The following is a 27769-nucleotide window of genomic DNA, read 5'->3' as shown; positions in this document are numbered from 1 at the left end:
CCACCAAACCGCACTTCTTAACACCCGCCGCTTAACCCGGAAGCCAGCCTCACCAATGTGTCAGAGAAAACACTGTTCAACTGACAACAGAGTTTAGACTGCAGGCACCCAGCCCGCAACAAGGAGTCGCTAGAGCGCAATGAGCCAAGTAAAGCCCCCCCCCAGCCAAACCCTCCCCTAACCCTGACGATGCTGGGCCAATTGTGCGCCACCCTATGGGACTCATCGAACCCGGGTCTGTAGTGACGCCTCTAGCACTGCGATGCAGTGCCTTAGACCGCTGCGCCACTCTGGGAGGCCCTAGGACAAGGTGACTTTTATCAATAATTTGCCTGTATTTATCCCCCCAAAATGAAATGCTAATTAGCTGCTAATGTTGATATCATAAAGAACTACAAATGTCATGATGATCTGGACAAGACTGCCGACTCGAGGCAAAGGTAAGAATCTCTGAATTAACTACCCAACGTCAGCTAAATTAAGAAATTAATACATTTGCTACATTTCTTTAAATGGACAATTCTGTGAACTGTCTTGTGCAAGTTTTGAATTGACACAATACCTGTTAGTAAAGGTGTCAGCTAGAGATGACATGCAGGAGCTTGCAGGGATATGTAGTTTTGTGTGATGTCTACTTCGAATCTGAAAGTAAATAGAGCCGAATATATTGATTAAAGTCACCATGTCCGAGAGAGATATACATGGTTATCAAAACATCACGCCAGGGTAAGCCTACATGAAACACAGACCTTATTTTAAGTGTTTCTATGGGAAATTTCCCCTATGGGAAAAATTGATGGTGGAAAAACGATTGGAACCATTTCCTTCTTTGACCGCTAGGTTTTATGGGTATTATGACACCTCCATTGAGGGACTCTATAGAAATTCTATATCTACAGTGCATTCGGAAAGTATTCAGACGCCTTTACTTTTTCCACATTTTGTTACGTTACAACAGGTTTTCAGAACATTTATATAAAAATAAAAAAACGGAAAGATCACATTTACATAAGTATTCAGACCCTTTACGCAGTACTTTGTAGAAGCACCTTTGGCAGTAATTACAGCCTCTATTCTTCTTGAGTATGATGCTACAAGCTTGGCACACCTGTATTTTGGGAGTTTCTCCCATTCTTCTCTGCAGATCCTCTCAAGCTCTGTCAGGTTGGATGCACAGCTATTTTCATGGCCCTCAAGAGATGTTCAATCGGGTTCAAGTCCGGGCTCTGGCTGGGCCACTCAAGGATATTTTGAGAAGCCACTCATGCGTTGTGTTGGCTGTGTGCTTAGGGTCGTTGTCCTGTTGGAAGGTGAACCTTCGCCCCAGTCTGATGTTCTGAGCGCTCTGGAGCAGGTTTTCATCAAGGATCTCTCTGTACTTTGCTCCGTTCATCTTTCCCTCGATCCTGACTAGTCTCCCAGTGCCAGAAAAACATCCCCAAACCATGATGCTGCCACAACCATGCTTCACCGTAGGGATACCAGGTTTCTTCCAGGCATGATGCTTGGCATTCAGGCCGAAGAGTTCAATATGGGTTTCATCAGACCAGAGACTCTTGTTTCTCATGGTCTGAGAGTCTTTAGGTGCCTTTTGCCAAACTCCAAGCAGGCTGTCATGTGCCTTTTACTGAAGAGTGGCTTCCGTCTGGCCACTCTACCATAAAGGCCTGATTGGTGGAGTGGTGCAGAGATGGTTGTCCTTCTTGAAGGTTCTCCCATCTCCAAAGAGGAACTCTAGAGCTCTGTCCGAGTGAGAATCGGGTTCTTGTTCACCTCCGTGACCAAGGCCCTTCTCCCCCGTTTGCTCAGTTTGGCCAGGCGGCCAGCTCTAGGAAGAGTCTTGGTTGTTCCAAACATGTGTGCAGGTGTGTGCCTTTCCAAATTATGTCCAATCAATTGAATTTACCACAGGTGGACTCCAATCAAGTTGTAGAAACATCTCAAGGATGATCAATGGAAACTAGATGCACCTGAATTCAACTTCGAGTCTCATACCAAAGGGTCTGAATACTTATGTAAATAACAACCTGTTTTCGCTTTGTCATTATGGGGTATTGGGTGTAGATTGATGAGGACTTTTTTATTTATTTAATCCATTTTAGAATAAGGCTATAACGTAACAAAATGTGGGAAAAGTCAAGGGGTCTGAATACTTTCTGAAGGCACTGTATATATATATATATATATATATATACACACACACACACACACACAGTAGAGCTATAGATATCATGAACAAACCAATATATGTTTTGAACTTTTTCTAACTCCTGATTTATTGCTGCCTCAATTCTTCATAAACTGTTTTCACAATCATTACAAATTATTTAACTCAGTTTTGACTAAAGTAATCTGACATGAAATAGCGACCCAAACAAAGAACATCGATTTCAAATTTCTTGTCCCTTATTAATTTCTAATTTGGTTGATATTAAAGAAAAGTGGACATTGTATTACATACAATAGGCGTAATATCCAGTGTTTATCAATTATCTGGTGCATTATGTACAATGAAATACAAGAAAAGACTATTCCTTCTTATTTGACAGAATTTATAAAATGGCATATTCATATACCAACAACAAAAGGCAGTAACTATGTAATAACAGCACAAATATAAATAGTTATTTGTTACATAATGATTGTTTTTTTCCTCACAAAAAATTGTGTGTCAGTGGTACCACACAAGGTAAATGGAGAGGATTGTTCTGACAAAATTGGCAACACTGCAAGCAAAGCACTAACATGAATCATGTTCACATTTCTTCCAAAAATGGAAAACAAAAAAAATCTGCTTAGAAATCATCTTGGATACCAGACAGTGATGCACCTTTTTTGCACTACAGTTTACCCACATTTTGGTGGAAAATGCATTGAAAGTATATGGAGAATTACTTTTTTCACTGTGACCGGTGATCAGTTTAACCACCTATTTTTTACCACTACATCGCTAATACTATAGTGGGTGACAGAGAGATAAGATAGTAAGGAGCAGGCCAATAACATTGATTTACTCTGTCTGGAGCACTTACCATCCCAGCCTGTTTGGAGGCTTTCCAGAGTAGGATCAAGCTAGTGTATGCGTCCCAAATAGCACCCTTTTCCCTATATAGTGCACTATTTTTAATCAGGGCCCATAAGTAGTGCACTATGTAGAGAATAGGGTGCCATTTGGGATGCATCAAGGGTTCTAATTAAGCACATCATATCAAACTTGCTCATGCCTACGACACACACACAGCTGAAGAGCCAATATTGACTCTTAATGTGTCTCTCACACCTGTGCCATGCTGTTAGTGGCACTTCTACATACAACATCTTAAACAATCTTTGAACTCTTGAGGGTTGAAAGGTCTATGTGACTTGAAATGCATTTACAATAGAAGTGGCCTCCTTTAGTCAACCGTCTTAAAGAAAATGTCACTGTTCATGTGTGGTCTAAAAGTACCTTACTATGATACTAAACAAAACTTTCTAAACCAATTGCACACTAATCCTAAAAGCACACTGATAACGTGCTCAAGATTTGTAGTGCCTTACTTGCTTGCTTCATTTGACTGACAAGTCAGTTAGTAGGCTCACACGGTAGTGGCAGTCCTAAACGAGCAGCCTTCCTTCTTCACACACATTGTTTTGTCTAACTCAATACTGGGTAAATAAAGCTACCAAACCAGTTAGACATCCTGGAACTGTGCGTTTTATCATGCTAACCTCACTGGTGAGAGAGGACAAAACCTTACAGCAGGACAGCTCCCCAATTCCTTCTGCAATCTCACTCCAATACTTTTGGTAAAGAATTCTATTAGCTACCAGCTACATAAGCTCAGGATGCTAAATAGGATTGTTTTGCATTTGTTCCATAAATTGTGCCATTAATAAAGCCCCACCATTTACATAATACTGTATGAAAAACATAATATTTAAAAAATATAAACTGACTTGAGACAGGGCAACTGAAACTGTGTAAGATGTGCAGGAATCCTCTCATAGCTTAGTAAACGACAGGCCACTGGAAGAGGTTATTCAGAGGAGGCTAGCAGTCTTTCACCTTGTGCCACTGTTTCTCTCCTGACAGCTACTGAAGGGGTGGACGGTGGTGGGATGGTTTTCAGAGCTGTATCATCTGGGGACTGGCTCCTCAAGCAAAGCTGAGAAAGAGTAATCAGAAGCCACCAACGTATCACTTACATTAGCACTAAAAGAATATACCATCTTACACAATGCATGTGTACAGTTACATACTTTAAGGGGCCTGAGTCTTGTAAAAGCTTTCAGGACAGGTATTGAATTATTTCACTCTTGTATTTTAGATATCGATACACCCACATTTTCATCTTGATTACTTCACTTAGACACAATGCAGTAGGTGTGGTGACACAATAATGTTTCTAATGCCCACACACTGCCATTGTCTACCATGCATTTAGTCATACTGCATCTGGATTAATGTACAACTCATACATTGATAAAATAGCAAAACCAATGGAAGTCAAATGTGGGTGAAATGACCTGTGTGAGGGCACTCTGGCTGCTGTGTCTGCATTTCAGGTCACTACCACATGGTACGCACTACAACACAGCCAGGTCAGAGTTACACTGCAACAGGACTTGGGTCTCTTCCAAAGACTAGAGATGTCTCTCTTACTTACTGACGAGATTTTTAAGTGCAATTTAATCTTTCCTAAATCTGCATCTATTTGTAATGGGAGGGTTGCTTTAGTCTATTCCATGCGACATTTTAATAGCTATTGGTTGTGACACAATTGGCACCCTATTCCCAATATAGTGCAGTACTTTTGATCAAAGCCCATTGGATTCTGGTCAATAGTAGTGCACTACAAAGGGAATAGGGTGCTTTTGGGAAACCATCATTGTTTTAAAGCAGAGGAATTGCTGGCTTATCCACTATCCTGATGAGGGACCATTCATCACAGGCTGGATAATACATTATCTTATTGAGGTTGGGGAACTATTCACATTACATGAAGATCCATAAACTGCATGCAACAACCTGAAATCAATAATTATAAATGTACAGTGTAAGGGAATAGTGAAATGTGAGTAAATTATTACTGGTGTAAATAGAGACATACAACCTAATCAACCCTCTGCCTGGTTTTGTGGAAATGGCACAGAGGATGCCTATTATCAGATACACTGGTTTGTTACATTCAGGTTTATAAACAGAGCTAACCCCAGCTCATCTCCCCAATGCCTAAGGAGCTAAGCATGACAGGGAGGCAGGCCCCTGTTGTTCATTTTATTGCTTGTGGAAAGCAAGGCACAACTGATTGTCTCACCCACCGTTAATGAGCCTCTGTTACTACAGACCCTGAGGCGATGGAGACACAAAAAGCCAAACATGGGGCATGGTGTTCACTTCTGATTTGACTGACTGGGAGAAAGCCACGGGAAAATCTGCACTGTGGGGTTAGCTAATTATCAAGCTATTAACAAATAGGCTCTTTCAGACCTTATGTTCTACAAGGAAAAAACATGGATCTCTGTCAGCCACATCTAAAGAAGCTTGTTTCAAGTTTTACCTTTCTTTCATCCCAGTGATTGCTGTTTGATTTCACCACATACAGTATGTGCTACTGGCAATTTCACATAATTTTCTTTGACAAAAAGGTAATAGGTAAAATATTACGTTTCACTGCCAGCAGAGTGTTGCCATGACAACATGCTACTGATGTCACCGTGAACGGGTGACTCTCGTCGAGCTGCACTGCCTTTGGTATCCCAGAATCCTCCTCTTTTCTTCCGAGGCGGCCACGGGCTCCCTTTCCCCAGGTATACACCTCCCCTTCTACACCAAGATAGAGAGAACAGAATAGTTACATTCTTCAGCGCACCCCAGGGTTCATGAATCTGCACAATCCTTAACTGACAGCCCTCTCTTCTCCTCCCCTCTATCCCTCTCCTCTCCTCTCCTGACTGCACAATGGCTCTATCTATCCCTGGGAGAGCAGATCTGATCAAAGACAGCCCTGAACAATGAGGTGACTGTGCCTGCCATCTCCCTATGGGACGTCGAGCTGATCATTGACACATTCTGACATGTACTGTGTCATTTTCCACAACTCTCTACCCTTTGGAAAATGTCTAACACACCTGTTACAACATATTAAGGACCTTAAAGCAGTCGCTGAAAGCACAATTACAAAAGACATTACAGAAACAGATTGGTACAGTGTTCAATTAGCTCTTCTAATAAAGTGCGTTATCTAAGTTTACTGAGGACATCACGTTTCTCCAATATTTTATATAAAGTGAAAATGTCTGCTTAAAGCATCTTCCCTGATTGCCAATGCCTCTTACTCACCTGATCCAATTGCCAGAGTGAATGCATCCCCACAGGCTGCCATGGTGATGCCCTGAAGGCCCGGCACCGGGTAGGGCACACGACTGGTCCGGCGGGAGCTACAGCCCAGCTGACCATGCTGGTTACTGCCAAATGTGAAACATTGACTCTTCTCTGGACACACGGAACAGGGGGAATAAATGTGTGAAGATTGTTATTGTGTATTGTCACAGGACACATAGAAGCACATTCATCCTATAGTAGATAATGGTATTACAATACAGTTACATGTTTTACTGTGTAAGCTTGACACAGGGATGTCACGTCCTTGCAGCAACATAGGAACTTTGGGTTTCTAGTTACGATGGGTTCAGGAACTGCATGGTGACATGTCAGGCATACGAGGTGAAGACAAAATATAATTTCACCTGTGACAGCAACAGAGTGGGCTGTTCCAATGTCAATGTAAACAACCTTGTCCACATTCAGAGGTGCTGATTGGACAGGACTGAACAAGTAGACTTCTTCAATCTGGTCACAGGGGGCTGGCTCCTCTGCAGCAATGATCTTATCCAACCCCAGCTTGTTGAACCTAACCAAGCACATTTAGAGGAATCGCAATTGTTTTCATGGCAGCACATTTATAGGCTTAAATGTAATTGATAAAGGTGCTGCATTTACACAGGCAGCCTAATTCTGATCTTTTGCCCAATTATTGGCATGCAAAAGATCTGATTGGTCCAAACACAATTATTGGAAAACTATCAAAAGTGCCAATCTACTACTCTGGCCATTTAATTAAAGAACATTTGAAACGTATCAAAAGGGAAACATTGATAACTTAAAAGTAGATCCAGTTGACCTTATCAGCTGATATGTGTTTTCTACAATATCACATTACAAAATTGTAAGGAGAAAAGTTAAGAAATGCTTTGTCATGTTCTGTAAGAATTCATTGAAGGGGAGTTTCTTGTTCTGTGTAGGCAGATAAATATTCAGTATGGAGTGGAGTGAGTAAGAGAGAGTTAAGGAGGGCAGGAAGTAGCTAAACCACAGGTGTCTGGGCAATACAATCTCTTATTGTGTATAAGAGATCATACAAGAAGTTTTGTAGTGAGTCCTATGTTGTTGATGTGAAGAATATTTGTTGGTCTGTGGTGTGTAATGGCGAGCAACCAGACGCTGCACTTGACACATTCATGAAATTGCTTATCCCAGTTATTAATAAGGATGCACCAATTAAGAAAATGAATGTAAAAACTGTTAAATCCCCATGGATTGATAAGGAATTTAACAATTGTATGGTTGAGAGGGATGAGGCAAAAGAGATGGCAAATAGGTCTGGCTGTACAACCGATTGGCAAACGTACTGCAAATTGAGGAATCATGTGACTAAACTCAATAAAAAGAAGAAACTACACTATGAAACAAAGATAAATGACATAAAGAATGATAGTAAAAAAGTAGTGAAGCACTTTAAATTAAATGGGCAATAAAGGCAAACTCCGCATCATTCATTGAATCAGATGGCTCATTCATCACAAAACCCACTGATATTGCCCACTACTTGATTTTTTCATTGGCAAGATTAGCAAACTTAGGCATGACATGCCAGCGACAAACACTGACACTACACATCCAAGTATATCTGACCAAATTATGAAAGATAAGCAATGTAATTTTGAATTCTGTAAAGTAAGTATGGAAAAGGTGAAAAAAAGTGTCTATCAACAATGACAAGCCACCAGGGTCTGACAACTTGGATGGAAAATTACGAGGATAATAGTGGACGATATTGCCACTCCTATTTGGCATATCTTAAATTTAAGCCTACTAGAAAGTGTATGCCCTCAGGTCTGGAGGGAAGCAAAAGCTATTCCCCTACCTAAGAATAGTAAAGCCCCCTTAACTGGCTCAAATAGCCAACCAATCACCCTGTTACCAACCAAAAAATGATGTTTGACCAGATACAATGCTATTTTACAATAAACAAATAAACAAACTTTCAGCACACTGATACAAATGACTGGCTGAGGGAAACTGATGATAAAAAGATTGTGTGGGCTGTTTTGTTAGACTTCAGTGTGGCTTTTGACATTATCAATCATAGTCTGTTGCTGGAAAAACGTATGTGTTATGGCTTTACACCCCCTACTATATTGTGGATAAAAAATTACCTGTCTAACAGAAGACAGAGGGTGTTATTTAATGGAAGCCTCTCCAATAAAATCTAGGTACAATCAGGAATTCCCCAGGGCAGATGTCTAGGCCCCTTACTTTTTTTTACTAACGACATACTTTGAGTAAAGCCAGTGTATCTATGTAGTCGGATGACTCAACACTATACACGTCAGCTACCACAGCAAATGAAATGACTTTAACACTTAACAAAGAGCTGCAATTAGTTTCAAAATGGGTGGCAAGGAATAAGTTAGTCCTAAACATTTCAAAAACTTAAAGCATTGTATTTGGGACAAATCATTCAAATCATGTAATGGCCCTTGGATGTACAAAGAGAGCTAACATTAATAATATGCATGTCAATCACTCCTGGCTCAAAGTGGAGGAGAGATTAACTTCATCACTACTTGTGTTTGTCAGAGGTATTGACATGTTTAATGCACGAGCTGTCTGAACAATCTGCAAGGCGCCGACAGATGGCCGCCTTGCTTCGCGTTCCTAGGAAACTATGCAGTATTTTGTTTTTTTATGAATTATTTCTTACATTGTTACCCCAGGAAATCTTAAGTTTTATTACATACAGCCGGGAGGAACGATTGGATATAAGAGCAACGTCAACTCACCAACATTACGACCAGGAATACGACTTTCCCGAAGCGGATCCTCTGTTTGGTCCACAACCCAGGACAATGGATCGGATCCCAGCCGGTGACCCAAAACAACGGCGCCGCAGAAGGGGCAGACGGAGCGGTCTTCTGGTCAGGCTCCGTAGACGGGCACATCGCGCACTGCTCCCGAGTATACAACTCGCCAATGTCTAGTCTCTTGACAACAAGGTAGACAAAATCCGAGCAAGGGTTGCCTTCCAGAGAGACAGAGATTGTAACGTTCTTTGTTTCACGGAAACATGGCTCACTCGGGATACTTTATCAGAGTCGGTACAGCCACCTGGTTTCTTCGCGCATTGCGCCGACAGAAACAAACATCTCTCTGGTAAGAAGAAGGGCGGGGGTGTATGCCTTATGACGTGGTGATCATAACAACATACAGGAACTCAAGTCCTTTTGTTCACCTGAACTAGAATTCCTTACAATCAAATGCCGACCACATTATCTACCAAGAGAATTCTCTTCGATTATAATCACAGTCGTGTGTATCCCCCCCAAGCAGAAACAGACGGCCCTGAAAGAACTTCATTGGACTCTATGTAAACTGGAAACCACATATCCTGAGGCTGCATTTATTATAGCTGGGGGCTAATCTGAAAACAAGGCTCCCTAAATTTTATCAGCATATCGAATGTGCGACCCGGGCTGGCAAAACCCTGGATCATTGTTATTCTAACTTCCGCAACGCATACAAAGCCCTCCCCCGCCCTCCTTTCGGAAAAGCTGACCACGACTCCATTTTGTTGCTCCCAGCCTATAGACAGAAACTAAAACAGGAAACGCCCATGCTCAGGTCTGTTCAACGCTGGTCCGACCAATCGGATTCCACGCTTCAAGATTGCTTCAATCACGTGGACTGGGATATGTTCCTCATAGCGTCGGACAATAACATTGATGAATACACTGATTCGGTGAGCGAGTTTATTAGCAAGTGCATCGGTGATGTTGTACCCACAGCGACTATTAAAACATTCCCCAACCAGAAACCGTGGATTGATGGCAGCATTCGCGAAAAACTGAAAGCGCGAACCACGGTTTTTAAGCAGGGCAAGGCAACTGGAAACATGACCGAATACAAACAGTGTAGCTATTCCCTCCGCAAGGCAATCAAACAAGCTAAGCGTCAGTATAGAAACAAAGTAGAGTCGCAATTCAACGGCTCAGACACGAGAGGTATGTGGCAGGGTCTACAGTCAATCACAGACTACAAAAAGAAAACCAGCCCCATCGCGGATCACGATGTCTTGATCCCAGAGAAACTAAACAACTTCTTTGCTCGCTTTGAGGGCAAAACAGTGCCACCGACATGGCCCGCTACCAAAACCTTCGGGCTCTCTTTAACTGCAGCCGATGTGAGTAAAACATTTAAACGTGTTAACCCTCACAAGGCTGCCGGCCCAGACGGCATCACCAGCCGCGTCCTCAGAGCATGCGCAGACCCGTTTGCTGGTGTGTTTACGGACATATTCAATCAATCCTTATCCCAGTCTGCTGTTCCCACATGCTTCAAGAGGGCCACCATTGTTCCTGTTCCCAAGAAAGCTAAGATAACTGAGCTAAATGACTATGGCCCCGTAGCACTCACTTCAGTCATCATGAAGTGCTTTGAGAGACTAGTCAAGGACCATATCACCTCCACCCTACCTGACACCCTAGACCCACTCCAATTTGCTTACCACCCCAATAGGTCCACAGACGACGCAATCGCACTGCCCTAACCCATCTGGACAAGAGGAATACCTATGTAAGAATGCTGTTCATCGACTACAGCTCAGTATTTAACACCATAGTACCCTCCAAACTCGTCATTAAGCTCGAGACCCTGGGTCTCGACCCCGCCCTGTGCAACTGGGTCCTGAACTTCCTGACGGGCAGCCCCCAGGTGGTGAGGGTAGGAAACAACATCTCCACCCCGCTGATCCTCAACACTGGGGCCCCACAAGGGTGCGTTCTCAGCCCTCTCTTGTACTCCTTGTTCACCCATGACTGCGTGGCCATGCAGGCCTCCAACTTAATCATCAAGTTTGCAGACGACACGACAGTGGTAGGCTTGATTACCAACAACGACGAGATGGTCTACAGGGAGGAACTGAGGGCCCTCGGAGTGTGGTGTCAGGAAAATAACCTCACACTCAATGTCAACAAAACAAAGAAGATGATCGTGGACTTCAGGAAACAGCAGAGGGAGCAGCCCCCTATCCACATCAACGGGACAGTAATGGAGAAGGTGGAAAGTTAAGTTCCTCGGCATACACATCACGGACAAACTGAAATGGTTCACCCACACAGACAGCGTGGTGAAGAAGGCACAGCAGCGCCTCTTCAACCTCAGGAGGCTGAAGAAATTTTACTTGTCCCCAAAAACACTCAAACTTTTACAGATGCACAATCGAGAGCATCCTGTCGGGCTGTATCACCACCTGGTACGGCAACTGCTTCGCCCACAACCGTAAGGCTCTCCAGAGGGTAGTGAGGTCTGCACAATGCATCACTGGGGGCAAACTACCTGCCCTCCAGGACACCTACAACACCCGATGTCACAGGAAGGCCAAAAAGATCATCAAGGACAACATCATCCAGAAGGCGAGGTCAGTACAGGTGCATCAAAGCGGGGACCGAAAGACTGAAAAACAGGTTCTATCTCAAGGCCATCAGACTGTTAAACAGCCATCACTAACATTGAGTGGCCGCTGCCAACATACTGACTCATCTCTAGCCACTTTAATAATAAAAAATTGGATGTAATAAATGTATCACTAGTCACTTTAAACAATGCCACTTTATATAATGTTTACATACCCTACATTACTCATCTCATATGTATATACACTGTACTCGATACCATCTACTGCATCTTGCCTATGCCGTTCGGCCATCGCTCATCCATATATTTTTATGTACATATTCTTATTCATTCCTTTACACTTGTGTGTATAAGGTAGTTGTTGTGAAATTGTTAGATTACTTGTTAGATATTACTGCATGGTCGGAACTAGAAGCACAAGCATTTCGCTACACTCGCATTAACATCTGCATGTGACAAATAACATTTGATTTGAACTACTAGCCCCCAGCTCGGACACCCATGCATACTCCACAAACCATGTCAGAGGTCTTTTCACAGTTCCCAAGTCCAGAACAGACTATGAGCGGCACACAGTACTACATAAAGCCAAGACTACATGGAAATCTATTCCACATCAAGTAACTCGTGCCAGTAGTAAAATGAGATTTAAAAAATAAAAATATATTAAAATTACACCTTATGGAACAGTGGGGACTGTGAAGCAACACAAACACATGCATACAAACACACGATAACATACGCTTTATACACACAGATTTTGTGTTGTAGATATGTGTTAGTAGAGTAGAGGCTTAAGGGAACACACTTAATAGGTTGTGAGATCTGTTATGAATGTATGTGTAATGAATACTCAGGGAGAAAAAGGTGTAGATTCACACACAAAGAGCGCAGATGTTTATTAAGCCTTCGCAGAAAACAGGAATCGTGGTCGCAGGCAATGGTCAAACACAGGTAGGCAGTCAAAAACAAACAATACCTCAGAAAGAACTTAAGTAAATAGGGAGCTGATGAGACCAGGTGAGAAACGAACACAGGTGAAAACAATTAACAAAAATGAAAGACAGGGCTACGTTCCAGAACACAAAGAAACAGGGCTACGTTCCAGAACACAAAGAAACAGGGCTACGTTCCAGAACACAAAGAAAAAACACAAGGTTGACTAAGAAATGAAAAGCAGAACCTTACCTGGTAAGGGCAGTGAGGGGAGCGGCCGTAGAACTGAAGTTCCGAATGAACCGGCGATAGAAGTTGGAGAACCCAATGAAACGTTGGAGTTCCTTAATGGTGGTGGGTTTGGGCCAGTTACTGACGGCGGTGACTTTGTTCTCATCCATGCTCATCCATGTCAGTACAAAGCCAAGGAAGTTTACAGAGGTTACATGGAAGGCACTCTTTTGTCTTCACATAAAGGTTATGGTCAAGGAGCCTTTTGCACATGCTGTATGTGTTCCTTCAGGTAGTAAATCAGGATGTCATCAATGTAGACGATGAGAAAGTGGTTGATCATATCCTGGAAAACCTTGTTCATAAAGGATTGGAAGATGGCGGGGGCGTTCGTAAGGCCTTAGGGCACGACCAGGTATTCATAGTGTCCTCGAGCGGTGATAAAGGTCGAGTTCCATTCGTCGCCTTCACGTATACAGACAAGGTTATATGCACTTCGCAGGTCGACTTGTTCAAGAGTCGCTGTGATCAGAGGAAGAGGGAAACGGTTCTTGACAGTGATGTCATTCAGGGAACGATAATCAATACACGGATGGAGACCACCATCCTTTTTTCCAACAAAGAAGAAGCTGGACGCAGCCGGGGAAGAAGGACGAATGAAACCGTTTGAATGATTCATCAATGTAGTTCTCTGTTGCCTCATTTTCTGGGATAGATAGGGGGTAAACACGGCCCTTCGGTGGGAACACTCCAGGGAGTAAGTCAATAGCACAGTCTCCTGGGCGATGTGGTGGCAGAGTGGAGGCCTTGATTTTGCTGAAGACATTGCTGTACTGGGCATATTCAGATGGTATGGTGGGTGGCACTATCAAGGCAGAGTCCTCAATGGTGGTGGCTCTGCAGGGTAGCCTGAGACAACTGGAGAAGCTGGTAGAAGACCAGGACAGTAGTTCACCTTGTTGCCACAAGATGGCAGGGTCGTGACAACAAAGCCAGGGGTGTCCGAGGATGAGTGGCTGTTTGGGGGATGAGAGTTCCATGAGTTGAATGGTTTCGGTGTGGAAGACTCCAATCTGGCGGGTGACGCTCTGTGTCAGGTGCGTGATGAAGCCCGTGCCCAATGGCTCCCCGTCCAGGGTGTTAATCCTTAAGGGAGGGGTGACAGGTGTTAAATCAATGTCAAGCTCTTGTACTAGCTGGTAATCGATAAAATGACCTGCTGCTCCCGAATCTATCAAGCCTTCTACGTACTTGGTAACCCACTTCACGGTTATCAATACTGGGACAGAGAATTGCTTCTGGGAGATATTTAGAAATAAGGACATGCCTACATGCATGGCATCATCTCTCCGTGGGGGGGCAAACAGGGCAATGGCTGAGTAGATGATCTTTCCCCCCACAGTGTAGGCAGAGCCCTTATTGGATCCGCTTTTGACGTTCGATACATGGGAAAGGAGCATGGCCCAACTGCATGGGCTCTGGAAGACTCGGACGGGATGACGGAATCATGGAAAGAGAAGGTTTCGGGTTGCTGGGTGGTAGAGTTCTTCGGCGGTCGGCGATGAGGTGGTCGATGGAGATACGAATGTATTGATTTAAATCCTGAAGGTCACCTCTACAGGCCAGCTCCGCCTGAAGTTACCTGTTGAGCCCTCTTCAGTAGACGGTAAGTAAAGCAGCCTCATTACATCCACTTGTTGCAGCCATGGTGCGGAACTCGAGGGCATAGTCGGCATCTGAATTGCGTCCTTGTTGAAGTTCTATGAAGAGGTCTCCTATAGAACGACCGGAGGGAGAGTGATTGAATACCTCTTTGAAGGTGTGGAAATGGGTCTCGGATCCGAGTTCTGTGCTGTTGGCAGTCCATATGGCGGTGGCCCAATCCAGGGCTTTGCCTGTGAGTAGAGACACAACAAAATCCACTCTGCTCTTGTCGGTGGCGAAGTTAGTGGAGTTGTGCTCAATGTATTTACTGCATTGCATCAGAAATCCCTGACGTTTCCCAGGTGAACCGTCATATTTTCCAGGCATGGATATGAATGAAGGAGGTGTAGCGAATAGGCTGGAAGAGAAGATGGAACATTTCCTCCATAAGCTCCTCTTGCTGGGTTAGGCGCCGCTGTAGCTCCGCTGAATCCATTCCGTATTTAGTTGAGGTATTCTGTAATGAATAGTCAGGGAGAAAAAGGTGTAGATTCACGCGCAGAGCACAGAAGATGTTTATTAAGCCTTCAAAGAAGGCAGGAATCGTGGTCGGAGGCAATGGTCAAACACAGGTAGGCAGTCAAAAACAAACAATACCTCACAACCATACAAACAGAAAGAACTGAAGTAAATAGGGAGTTGATGAGACCAGGTGAGAAACGAACACAGGTGAAAACAATTAACAAAAAAAGAACACAAAGAGAAAGAACACAAGGTTGACTAAGAAAAGAAAAGCAGAACCTTACAATATGTCATGTTTTTAAAATGTATAACTGCCTTACTTTTGCTGGACCCCAGGAAGAGTAGCTGCCTTGGTAGCAGCTAATGTGGATCCATAATAAATACAAATACACTCTTCCCTGCTATAGCACTCAGACCTGGATTCAAATACTATTTGAAATCTTTCAAATACAATGAGCGTTAGCTTCATCCTGTCTGTAGTGGCAGATAGGCAAGGTTTGCAGTTTTGAGAATATTATATTGCTCCATTAAACCAGGCAAACTCAATCAAGCACAGATCAAGTATTTTAAATGATTTTAAATAGTATTTGAACCCAGGTCTGATAGCACTGTGCTCATTATCCTTACCCTCGCTCTAATAGAACCCTGCTTCCTGCCCACAAGGATTTCTAGTGGATGGGTTAACTATCAGAGAGTGTTTGTCACTGTAAGATAATGCTGCCTCACTGGATATTGGCCCAGAAGATAATGTCATACACCACCTCTATAAATCCATGTATTAGTTTAACACAACAAAGCATGCCCATGAAGAGCTACAGTATGTCAGTGCTTAAGCAAGCAGGGTGTTGGTGCAGTGGAAATCAAGGGCATGTTTTACCTTTAATGTGAGCTCTGCTTTTTAGTGAGTTGTTAATGAAAAGGATCACTCACATTTATAGTAACCTTTGTGGAATGCCTGTGCAATTTCACAGCACTTTCATGCAAATGACTGTTATTATGTTGTTAGTAGTCTATAAAAGAAGGTAACTTTACCTGTTGCTGCCACAGGCCAGAATGCTGTTCTGGGTGCTGATAACCATGGAGCAATCCACTCCACACAGCACCCTGTGGGCCTCAAACTTCCCTGGCACACACACCTGCTGGGGAGAGTTGTGGGAGTCCTGGGTGCCCAGCCCCAGGCGACCTGCCAGAGGGGGAAGAAAGCAGAACATTCTGTTAGAATGCCAAGCTCTCCCACAGACACTGCTGACATAAACCAAGAAACAGAGAGTGACTGACGACAGGAAAAAAAACTTGCTCATTTACCATTGTCTCCTCTTCCCCAGGAGAATACTTCTCTGTCATTGGTCACAGCAAGCACATGGGAAGCACCACATGACACCTGCACCAGCTCGTATCCGAGTAAGGCCTCTACAATCTTGGGCTGGGCATTAATACATACAGAGAAATAATATAGTGTTCTTTCACCGGAATGACGGACCACAATAATGTTTATAACAAACCTCAAAATCATTGACATTTACCTGTGTTACGTCATTAAAATTTCCATGTCCGAGACAGCCATTGCTTCCACTTCCAAATGTCATAATAATACCTCGGTCTGCAAATTGAAAATAAATAGAGGAGATTATAGGTATGATGAGTTGATGGGTGTGTTTATATCACAGTGTGGGCCAACCGTGTGAGTTTTAATCCCTAACAAGGGAATGCTAACTTGCTCCACCACGGTGATAAATGGTAACGAGGGAGCAGGAAATAGAGCTTGGGCTCAGAGGTTCGTTAATCCTGCTTTTGATATTAGACTAATGACAGCTCCCTCAAGACTATGACTGTGACTAATGGTGTATCCCGGTTGGAGAAAGTGTAACTCCTAAACGCCAAGCCAGCAGTGTGGTGATTGCATTCTGTAGGGGAGGACAAACACTGATGAATGTTCTCTTGTCAGAAGTGCAGTGAAAGTGGTGATTACATCCACACGTTCAAATGCAGCTTCCATTCCAATGCTGCTCCAGTGCTTTACGATAGTACTATACTGCAGTGTGTGTGTGTGTGTGTGTGTGTGTGTGTGTGTGTGTGTGTGTGTGTGTGTGTGTGTGTGTCAGAGTGTGTGCTTAGCAGCAAAAACACACAGTGAATAAATATTGATTTCCTATAGTGAAGCTCCCCTACTGAGGCTGACCTGACACGGATGCTGTTGTCCCCAGCAGGAAACACAATGAGAGATGGTGTGCATCCGAAATGGCACCATATTCCCTATTTATAAACTGGGTGGTTAGAGCCCTGACTGCTGATTGGCTGACAGCCGTGGTATATACCACGGGTATGACAAAACGTTTTTTTTTTACTGTTCTAATTACATTGATAACCAGTTTATAAGAGCAATAAGGCACCTCTAGGGTTTGTGGTATATGGCCAATATACCACAGCTAAGGTCTCCGCGATGCGTTGTACATAAGAACAGCCCTTAGCCGTGGTATATTGGCCATATACCACACCCCCTCGTGCCTTATTGCATAAATAGTGCACTATTTTTGATAAGAGCCCTCCAAATTTGGGCACTATATATGGAATAGGGTGCCATTTGAGACGTTATTATAGCCTGTACCTGTCATACAGGTGGTGAAGAGATCCCCACAGGACACAGACTTGATGGTGACTCCAGACTGGCCCTCCAGGAAGCGAGAGATGAACTGTGGCTGCATCTGTTCTACTGCACCAGGCAGAGTGGGCTCACCAGATCCTACTGACGGAGCCTGGCACAGCACCATTAGGACGTGGTTAGGAAATGTGTGAATACTGGTGATATTAAAGACTATCCAGATAAGACTCTCATATTGTTTTGAAAACAAATCCTTTATCTTATCATCCTTTAACCAATCTAATGCATAATCTGAAGATATTAAAGAGGCAGCTTGTTGGTTAAGGTAAATATTGATATATGAAGCCATAACTGAGGTTGACAAGCCTCATTCAGACAGAGAAGGGATAAGGGGATCAAGAAACCCAATCTGACCTCCCAGGTGATGAGTCGGCCTGACTTGGTGACGCCCATCTTCTGTGTGCGTCCCAGGGCCACCTGCAGCACCTCTGTGTTGAGCATGGGTAGACGCAGAGGCGCAGAGATGCCACTGCCCCATGTGTACACTGATGACAGGGGGAAGGAGTGCAACTTTCCTGTTCCCATCCGTCCATCTAGTACAGGACAGAATATTATACCAAAGGTGTTAATTATTACAGAACTGGTTCAATCATGGATGTGGGTGGAATGTCACTGACCTCTGAAGGACCTTGTGCCGGTCATTCGCCCTCCTTGTCTACCATGACCTCCTGACTGTACGGTGGACAGTGGTTTCTCAATTCTGGACCAGAAATCAAAATGTCTTTTGAATATTGTATACATACATTTCCATCAGTGGTAATGTACATGTACAGTTGAAGTCGGAAGTTTACATACACTTAGGTTGGAGTCATTAAAACTTGTTTTTAAACCACTCCACAAATGTCTTGTTAACGAACTATAATTTTGGCAAGTCGGTTAGGACATCTACTTTGTGCACGACACAAGTCATTTTTCCAACAATTGTTTACAGACAGATTATTTCACTTATAATTCACTGTATCACAATTCCAGTGGGTCAGAAGTTTACATACACTAAGTTGACTGTGCCTTTAAACAGCTTGGAAAATTCCAGAAAATTATGTCATGGCTTTAGAAGCTTCTGATAGGCTAATTGACATAATTTGAGTCAATTGGAGGTGTACATCTGGAGGTATTTCAAGGCCTACCTTCAAACTCAGTGCATCTTTGCTTGACATCATGGGAAAATCACAAGAAATCAGCCAAGACCTCAGAAAAAGAATTATAGACCTCCACAAGTCTGGTTCATCTTTGGGAGCAATTTCCAAACGCCTGAAGGTACCACGTTCGTCTGCACAAACAATAGTGCGCAAGTATAAACACCATGGGACCACGCAGCCGTCATACCGCTTAGGAAGGAGACCCGTTGTGTCTCCTAGAGATGAACGTACTTTGGTGCGAAAAGTGCAAATCAATCCCAGAACAACAGCAAAGGACCTTGTGAAGATGCTGGAGGAAACAGGTACAAAAGTATCTATATCCACAGTAAAACGAGTCCTATATTGACATAACCTGAAAGGCCGCTCAGCAAGGAAGAAGCCACTGCTCCAAAACCGCCATAAAAAAGGCAGATTATGGTTTGCAACTGCACATGGGGAAAAATATCATACATTTTGGAGAAATGTCCTCTGGTCTGAAGAAACAAAAATAGAACTGTTTGGCCATAATGACCATCCTTCTGTTTGGAGGAAAAAGGGGGAGGCTTGCAAGCCAAAGAACACCATCCCAACCGTGAAGCACAGGGGTGACAGCATCATGTTGTGGGGGTGCTTTGCTGCAGGAGGGTCTGGTGCACTTCACAAAATTGATGGCGTCATGAGGAAGGAAAATTATGTGGGTACAGTGGGGGAAAAAAGTATTCGATCCCCTGCTGATTTTGTACGTTTGCCCACTGACAAAGAAATGATCAGTCTATAATTTTAATGGTAGGTTTATATGAACAGTGAGAGACAGAATAACAACAAAAAAATCCACACTGTATATTGAAGCAACATCTCAAGACATCAGTCAGGAAGTTAAAGCTTGGTCGCAAATGGGTCTTCCAAATGGACAATGACCCCAAGAATACTTCCACAGTTGTGGCAAATTGTCTTAAGGACAACAAAGTCAAGGTATTGGAGTGGCCATCACAAAGCCCTGACCTCAATCCTATAGAAAATGTGTGGGCAGAACTGAAAAAGCGTGTGCGAGCAAGGAGGCCTACAAACCTGACTCAGTTACACCAGCTCTGTCAGGAGGAATGGGACAAAATCTACCCAACTTATTGTGGGAAGCTTGTGGAAGGCTACCCGAAACGTTTGACCCAAGTTAAACAATTTAAAGGCAATGCTACCAAATACCAATTGAGTGTATGTAAACTTCTGACCCACTGGGAATGTGATGAAAGAAATAAAAGCTGAAAGAAATCATTCTCTCTACTATTATTCTGACATTTCACATTCTTAAAATAAAGTGGTAATCCTAACTGACCTAAAACAGGGAATTTTTACTGGGATTAAATGTCAGAAATTGTGAAAAACTGAGTTTAAATGTATTTGGCTAAGGTGTATGTAAACTTCCGACTTCAACTGTATGTATACATCAGATACATTTTGTTTTCTTATGATGAGTCTGGTGACTAGAAGCTTCAGGCTTTGTCTGTGTCCAAAATGGCACCCTATTCCCTATATAGTGAAATGTATAGGGAATCGTGTTCTATTTGGGATACAGTCTTTTGTGGCATTCATTACCTGCGCATTTTGACGTTGCCTATATCAGTGTAGAGGTTTAGCAGGGGTCTGATGCAAACAGGATGGGCCATGATCTCATTGAGCTGTGGGCGTTTGGACGGGTCCAGATTGAGCATGTTCATGATGAGCTGCCTGAGTTCTGTACTGTACCGGTCTGAGATTGGGGCAAAGGTACCACTCATGATCTTCAACACTAGGGCAGGTAGGTTCTGTAAAATAATGAAGAGTGAGTAAGCCCAAGGAGAGGAGTTACATTTTCAAACTATGCTAATGCTTTGATTTTTTATGGGTTTACTTTTGGACCAGTAAACTTTAGGCATCATCCCACAAATTTGAATACATTTTGCATGGAGATAGAAAGATAAAAGCTTCAAAGTAATGTGAGATATGATTAACTTCAATGCTATTTCTGGATCTATTGATACATAATTCCAAAGTGCAAGGACAGGTTATGAAATTGGAATGACAATGTATGAAGTGTATTTGAAAAGAATGTGTACAGCAGCCTCGAAAGCTCTCTTGAGGCTGGCTAGCTCATATAGAACACAGCCCAGGGCCCAGATATCACTCTTCTGGTTGTAGGGCTTCCCCTCACACAGCTCCGGAGAGATGTAGCATGGGGTCCCCACCACCTGAATAGAAATAAAACAAAAACAAAAGATAAACTCTACTGCCTGTGCTGCCTATGACTATGCATTTCATCAGAGTACGTATTTGGCCATTACTATGTAGTCAGGTGACCAATGCTACGTCATGTCCACTCACAGTGTAGGCTTTGCTCTTGCTGACTAGGATTTTGGAGATTCCAAAGTCGCCTATTTTGACAATCATTTGATGCTTGTCAAGCAGAATGTTCTGGGTCTTCAGGTCGCGGTGTAGGATGAGCTTGTTGTGCACGTGGTACAGGGCCAGCAGAATCTGGACAAAGAAGTGCAGGATGGTGTCCTCATCCAGCAGGGAGTTACAGCGCTTCTGAATGTAGTCGGCTAGGGTTCCACCTACAGTAAGAAAGCAGGAAAATAATACAGTTACAGTAGAATAGATCATGCTCTCAGGCCACCCAGAGTTTTGTAACATAATGCAGTGCCCTTTATCATATATCTCCTGAAGCCCTACAACAGGGATTGACATCTGATGAGACTGAATAAGATCTCATGGGGAACGTCTGACAAGCAAAACATATTTGACACCCTATGTTACAGTGTCAGACTTTCTATGTACCTTATGTGATATGGGGGGGGGGTAATGTGATAGTACCTGGTGCATATTCCATAGCGATCATCAGAGCCTTGTCCTCCAGGAAGTTCTCATAGTACTCTATGATGTTGGGGTGGTTGAGCAGCTTCAGCACCTGGCACTCGTTCTGGGCAGCAAGGCGTTCATCACGGGACATCTGCTCTACTGGGATCTCCTTCAGGATCACAAAAGCCCCATCACTGCGCCGGCGACACAGGTGCACTATCCTGTCACACATGACATGGAAAGGTGGAGAATGAGTAGTGTGGGGAAGAGTTGGAAAAGTGTGTTCTGGTGTAGGCTATCCCCTTACAGTGGGCCTATTTGCTTGTACATTTTTGAACATTATTGCCACTGACATTGGTTCTATGTAACGCATGTGGTAACGCATGTGGGCATTAGAAAAACATCTTAGAACTAGAGTTTTACAATTTATATAATGGGCAAATAACATAACACATTACATTTATGACTAAAAAGTCAACACAGTAGCTTTGCACTCATCATGTACTAGTATTATACTATATTGATTAGGGCGACCATAGAAATAGAATGAGCGCTTAATTCTAATTGTACGAGGGTGGGCCTTTTAATAAAAGATGCGCGCGCCGTTCCGGGACTCGACTGAACCAATTTACATGCGTTCTGTATTTTGGCAAATAGACAAGCTGCGAAGTTTTTAACTTTAACTTAAGTTTGACAGTAAGAGAAATAAAACGTCACAAAAAAATATAAATAAGGCTACTGTGTCTTAGCGATGTAGTTTCATCAAGAAGTTCAAAGTTAATAACTTTTGGTTTACCCAAAAGCTCCTCTTCCGACCACTTTGATTTTCTCATACTTCTCCATCTCCTCTGCTCAAGGCTGTAAAAAAAATAAAAAAATCGAAAGTCGTCTCCAGGCAACACTTCCCCTGCTCCTACAGGGAACAACTTGGGACATAAAGCACGCGGATCTGAAAGCAAGCTTCTTCTGTTTTAATGGTTACTCAAAGGCTTTTTTGTTGTAGGATATTATTGAATGCTCATTCATATCATTTGACTAAATTAGATTTTGTCATCAGTAATACTGTGTGTGTGTGTGTGTGTGTGTGTGTGTGTGTGTGTGTGTGTGTGTGTGTGTGTGTGTGTGTGTGTGTGTGTAAATGAGAGAGAGAGGGTTAATCTCCACACTATCTCTCTCCTTTCCTAGGTACGACTGCAGGTAACAGTGTCTAGACGGCATGTAATTATGGAGTGCCTTCCCCTCGGCTGAGATAAGCAGGCGGATGCCAAGCTTGGCTCCTGTTCTTTCTGCTTCCATCTCTGCTCTAATGCGGGCAATAACAAACACATTGCGTTCTCCCTGACAAGGCCTTCATCATTTGAAGCAGTACATTTTCAGCTTATTCTCAAATACATCTTCCAACACCACATGCTGATCTAGACTATACATTACTGTACCTTGGCACTGGTGAAAATCATTGTAAACCTTTTACACCGTTTACACTGTTTGTTGACCTTGCTGTAACCACATGTGGGGGGGGGGGGGCATTAAAGCCCTTAGTATGCACCTGAGTGGTGTTAGGGTTGAACTGGCTATTTGTATGCATAACTTATATAATATACTGGGGAAGCTATGCTAAGTGCATAAACTACGGGTAAATCAACTGTTGAAGACAAGAAGAACTACAACCGGCAACAGGAAGTGCGTCACGACGCTGGGACCTGCCTGCACGCCGACGTTAGGAGGAGCAAGTTTAAACCACGCTCCTCCTCCCTCTGACAGGCCAGCATTGAGCAGGAACTATCTCTGTCAGAGTATAAAAGCGAGAACAATAGGATGTGTCGTTCTCTTCTCTGTTTGCCCTGCGAGGTAAAACAGCGAGACCGTATATACGAACCACCCATTTACCACACACGTGTTTGCATTAATTAAAGTACAAATAAATCAGAAGTTACTATGTGCTGACTATTTTGTTCTGATACCAGAAACGAACTGTCGCAACTTTAACAGTGGGAAGAAAAGAATAGCTGAAACTGCTTGACTGGTTGTAAACCAATCTGTAGAGATCATCACATTTTGCTTTGTGTTTATGCTTGTGTTTCCCAATAAGCAATGTAGTTTTGTTTTGACTGTGTTGTAATTTGGTTTATTCTGATTGATTGGATGTTCTGGTCCTGAGGCTTCAGTGTGTTAGTAGAACAGGTTTGTGAACTCAGCCCCAGGACCAGCTGGATGAGGGGACTCTTTTCTTTGCTCAGCTCTTGGCATTGCAGGGCTTGGTAATGATATGAGAGGGGGTCACTGTATTCTAGATGTTTCCAAAACTTAATAGCTTTTTAAAAAATTATTATTATTAGTGGATATTAGCCTAATTCTGCCCTGCATGCATTGTTTGTAGTTATCCTCTGGACATGTAGGAGAATCTTACAGAACTCTGCATCACATTTGAGACACCTCCAAAAAGTGCCAGGAATCAATGGGTGGAAATCAGAATCACATCACATCAAAAATATGTTACTAGATGTGGAAACTAGAGAGGGGGTTAAGTTCTAAATGGCACCCTATTCCCTATATAGTGTTCTACTTTTGACCAGGGGCCATAGCTCTGGTCAAAAGCAGTGCAGTATGTAGGGTACAGGGTGCCATTTAGGACTCAGTCTGTGCCGACCTCGTTAGTGGTTCAGTTCTATAATGAGGTTGACTTGCTGACCCAGACAATGTGTGGTTTATCTACTTTATCTACAGCTTTGTCTACATGATAGAGGTGCAGGGCTCTTATCTGCCGTGTTCATGGTGGTGTGACTATTCACAGCAGTGAAGTGAGGTGAGGGATCTATTGAGTTGGTTTAGCTCTTAGACAAGCAAAAATAAGCCTGTTTCAGTGGAGGATGGGGAAGATATATCCGCATGCACAATGTTTTTCTGGCACACGTTAGGTCCTTTGATACCAATTGAGCAATGTTTCCATGCCCCAAATAATTCAGGCTGTTATGGAGGCAAAGGGGGATCCAACCCAGTACCTGATGGGTGTACCTAATAAATTGGGTGTACTGAGTGTACATGGAAACATTTCATAAAAAATGGCTTCTCTTTTAACACACTCTTTCTCCCTCATAAGCACGTGCACACACAGACCTGACACACACACAGAGTGAGACTTTGATGTTAGTAAATGTGTTCCTCCAGGACTGGCCTATCACAGAGGATGCTAATGTTCTTCCTCCTATCTTGCGCTCCAGTGACATGAGGATGTTGAGCATTTGGGAAGAATCAGCATTTTATTCACCTCTCACCAGGCAGCAGGCTTGTACACTGAGCATACAAATCATTAAGAATACCTGCTCTTTCCATGACATAGACAGACCAGGTGAATCCAGGTGAAAGCTATGATCCCTTATCAGTGGTGTAAAGTACTTAAGTAAAAATACTTTCAAGTACTACTTAAGTCATTTTTTGGGGTATCTGTACTTTACTATTCATATTTTTGACAACTTTTACTTTTACTTCTCTACATTCAAAAAGAAAATTATGCACTTTTTACTCCATACATTTTCCCTGACACCCAAAAGTACTAGTTACATTTTGAATGCTTACCAGGACAGAGAACATTCCTGGTCATCCCTACTGCCTCTGATCTGGCAGACTCACTAAACACATGCTTCATTTGTAAATGATGCAGAGTTGGAGCGTGCCTCTTGCTATCCGTAAATAAATAAAAAAATATATAACATTTTGCCAGCTGCTTTGCTTAATATAAGGAATTTTTTATTATTTATACTTTTACTTTTGATACTTAAGTACACTTAAGCAATTACATTTACTTTTGATACTGAAGTATATTTAAAACCAAATATGTTTTTACTTTTACTCAAGTAGTATTTTACTGGGTGACTTTCACTTTTACTTGAGTAATTTTCTATTAAGGTATCTTTACTTTTACTCAAGTATGACAATTGGGTACTTTTTCCACCACTGTCCCTTATTGATGTCACTTGTTAAATCCACTGCAATCAGTGTAGATGAAGGGGAGGAGACAGGTTAAAGAAGGATTTTTAAACTTTGAGACATGGATTGTGTAATGTGCATGCTTGACATTCGGAGGGTGAATGGGCAAGACAAAAGGTTAAAGTGCCTTTGAACGGGGTACGGTGCCAGGCGCACCAGTTTGTGTCTAGAACTCCAACGCTGCTGGGTTTTTCATGCTTAACAGTTTCCTGTGTGTATCAACAAGTGTCCACCACCCAAAGGACATCCATCAATATTGGGAAGGTGTGTGCTGTGCAGTTAGAATAGTCTACATCAGGTATTCCCAAACTGGGGTATGTGTACCAAAAAAATTATAAATAAATGCTTTAAAAAATATATAAAATCTTCAAATTTTCAAACAGTCCATTTAGATTTTCCAACAGGGCTATACACTTGGGTGAGGTTTTCAGAGACCTGTCCCGAAGCCACTCATGAGTTGTCTTGGCTGTGTGCTTAGGGTCTTGGTGCTGTTGGAAGGTGAACCTTCGCCCCAGTCTGAGATCCTGAGCGCTCTGGAGCAAGTTTTCATAAAGGATGTCTCTGTACTTTTCTACGTTCATCTTTCCCTCGATCCTGACTAGTCTCTCAGTCCCTGCCATTGAAAAACATCCCCACAGCATGATGCTGCCACCACCATGCTTCACCGTAGGGATGATGCCAGGTTTCCTTTAGATGTGACACTTGGCATTCAGGCCAAAGAGTTCAATCTTGGTTTCATCAGACCAGAGAATCTTGTTTCTCATGATCTGAGAACCTAAAGTTCCTTTTGGCAAACTCCAAGCTGGCTGTCATGTGCCTTTTACTGAGGAGTGGCTTTCGTCTGGCCTGATTGGTGGAGTGCTGCAGAGATGTTTGTCCTTCTGGAAGGTTCTCCCATCTCCACAGAGGAACTCTGGAGCTCTGTCAGAGTGACCATCGGGTTCTTGGTCACCTCCCTGACCATGGTCCTTCTCCCCCCATTGCTCAGTTTGGCCAGGCAGCTAGCTCTAGGAAGAGTCCACTGTGTTCTTGGGGACCTTCAATGCTACAGACATTTTTTGGTACCCTTCCCCAGATCTGTGCCTTGACACAATCCTGTCTCGACGCTCTACAAAACAATTCCTTTGACCTCATGGCTTGGTTTTTGCTCTGACATACACTGTCAACTGTGGGACCTTATAATCTGTGGGACCTTAATCATGTCCAATCAATTTAATTTACCACAGGTGGACTCCAATCAAGTTGTAGAAACATCTCAAGGATGATCAATGGAAACGAGATGCACCTGAGCTCAATTTCGAGTCTCATAGCACAGGGTCTGAATACTTACGTAAATAAGGTATTTCTCAAAAAAAAAAATGTTTTCACTTTGTCATTATGGGGTATTGTGTGTAGATTGATGAAGATTTGTATTTATTTAGACCCCTTGAATAAGTCAAGGGGTCTGAATACTTTCTGAATGCACCGTATCTACTTTCCGAATGCACTGTATATAATTTATGCAGCAGCATACAAGACATTTTTGGACTCACCTTGTTGTGCTGTGCTCACTTGATCAGGAAGGTGGCGCCTCAGTCCTTCATGGGCAAATTTTGTCATCTAACTTTGTCATCAAAGTCTGTCATTCTCTGGATTTATGGTGCTTTCAAGGCAACTGGGAACTCGAGAGAAAAAAAAAAACAATGTTGAATCATGACGTCAGTGATCTTCAGGTAGGAGCTCTAGAAAGAGGCCGGAGTTCCCGACTTGGAATTCTGAGTTTGATGACCGTTCAAAACGTATTTTCCCAGTCGGAGCTCGTTTTTTTCCGAGTTCCCAGTTGTCTTGAACTCACTGAAGTCTGAGATTTCCCAGTTGTTTTGAACACGGCAGAAGTCATGCTGGATTGACAACATGGCCAATGTATTCAACCTTTTCTGGCCCATCGTGTTGAATGTTTCTCCTTTTAAGTTTGGAAAAGAGACCCTTAAACCCAGATTGGACCACACACCCACTCCACTGAATAGCAGGCTAATGATTGCTTTGCAACGCTTGCAGTTAGCCACTGATTCCTTCCAAATCACTCATAGTTGATTTTGCGATTTCCAACTTGTTGTGTAATGTTTA

At 42.9% G+C, this 27769-nt stretch overlaps 1 protein-coding gene across 3 annotated transcripts; it reads right to left on the bottom strand.

The window, feature by feature from the left end:
• Nucleotides 1-561: 561 nt before the first annotated feature.
• LOC106581190 (NIMA-related kinase 8) lies at nucleotides 562-27320 on the bottom strand. Of its 3 annotated transcripts, XR_001323036.2 has the most exons (16): nucleotides 22476-22564; nucleotides 21695-21900; nucleotides 21203-21435; nucleotides 20938-21069; nucleotides 20438-20646; nucleotides 18347-18429; nucleotides 18084-18262; nucleotides 17676-17823; nucleotides 16594-16670; nucleotides 16376-16493; nucleotides 16103-16253; nucleotides 6733-6896; nucleotides 6326-6478; nucleotides 5651-5809; nucleotides 4049-4148; nucleotides 562-642 (listed from the first exon to the last, which is right to left on the bottom strand). XR_001323036.2 is itself a non-coding variant. In XM_045703772.1 (15 exons), exons 2-15 carry the CDS (start codon nucleotides 21828-21830, stop codon nucleotides 4120-4122), a joined length of 1971 nt encoding a protein of 656 aa, XP_045559728.1. In that variant the 5' UTR covers nucleotides 21831-21900; nucleotides 27196-27320; the 3' UTR covers nucleotides 2536-4119. The 3 variants fall into 3 exon arrangements, 2 of the variants coding, with proteins under 2 accessions (XP_045559728.1, XP_014018560.1); XM_045703772.1 differs by lacking the exons at nucleotides 562-642; nucleotides 22476-22564 and adding an exon at nucleotides 27196-27320 and having other exon boundaries at nucleotides 2536-4148; XM_014163085.2 differs by lacking the exon at nucleotides 562-642 and having other exon boundaries at nucleotides 2536-4148.
• Between the last annotated feature and the right edge of the window lie 449 nt (nucleotides 27321-27769).

This window comes from Salmo salar, chromosome ssa20 (assembly GCF_905237065.1).
Source record: "Salmo salar chromosome ssa20, Ssal_v3.1, whole genome shotgun sequence".
NCBI lineage: Eukaryota > Metazoa > Chordata > Actinopteri > Salmoniformes > Salmonidae > Salmo > Salmo salar.
Note: the sequence above shows the minus strand (reverse complement) of the source record. Positions and strands in the feature narration are given on the sequence as shown.

What these genes read in the sequence shown, in the direction of transcription:
- LOC106581190 (XM_014163085.2), bottom strand. Translation starts at nt 22,522, where the DNA reads ATGGAGAAGTATGAGAAAATCAAAGTGGTCGGAAGAGGAGCTTTTGG. An exon ending in GCCGACTCATCACCTGGGAG is followed by an intron (nt 17,824 to 18,083) that starts GTCAGATTGGGT and finishes GTGCTGTGCCAG; the next exon opens with GCTCCGTCAGTAGGATCTGG. An exon ending in CACTCTGCTGGCAGTGAAAC is followed by an intron (nt 4,149 to 5,650) that starts GTAATATTTTAC and finishes ACTCTTTCTCAG; the next exon opens with CTTTGCTTGAGGAGCCAGTC.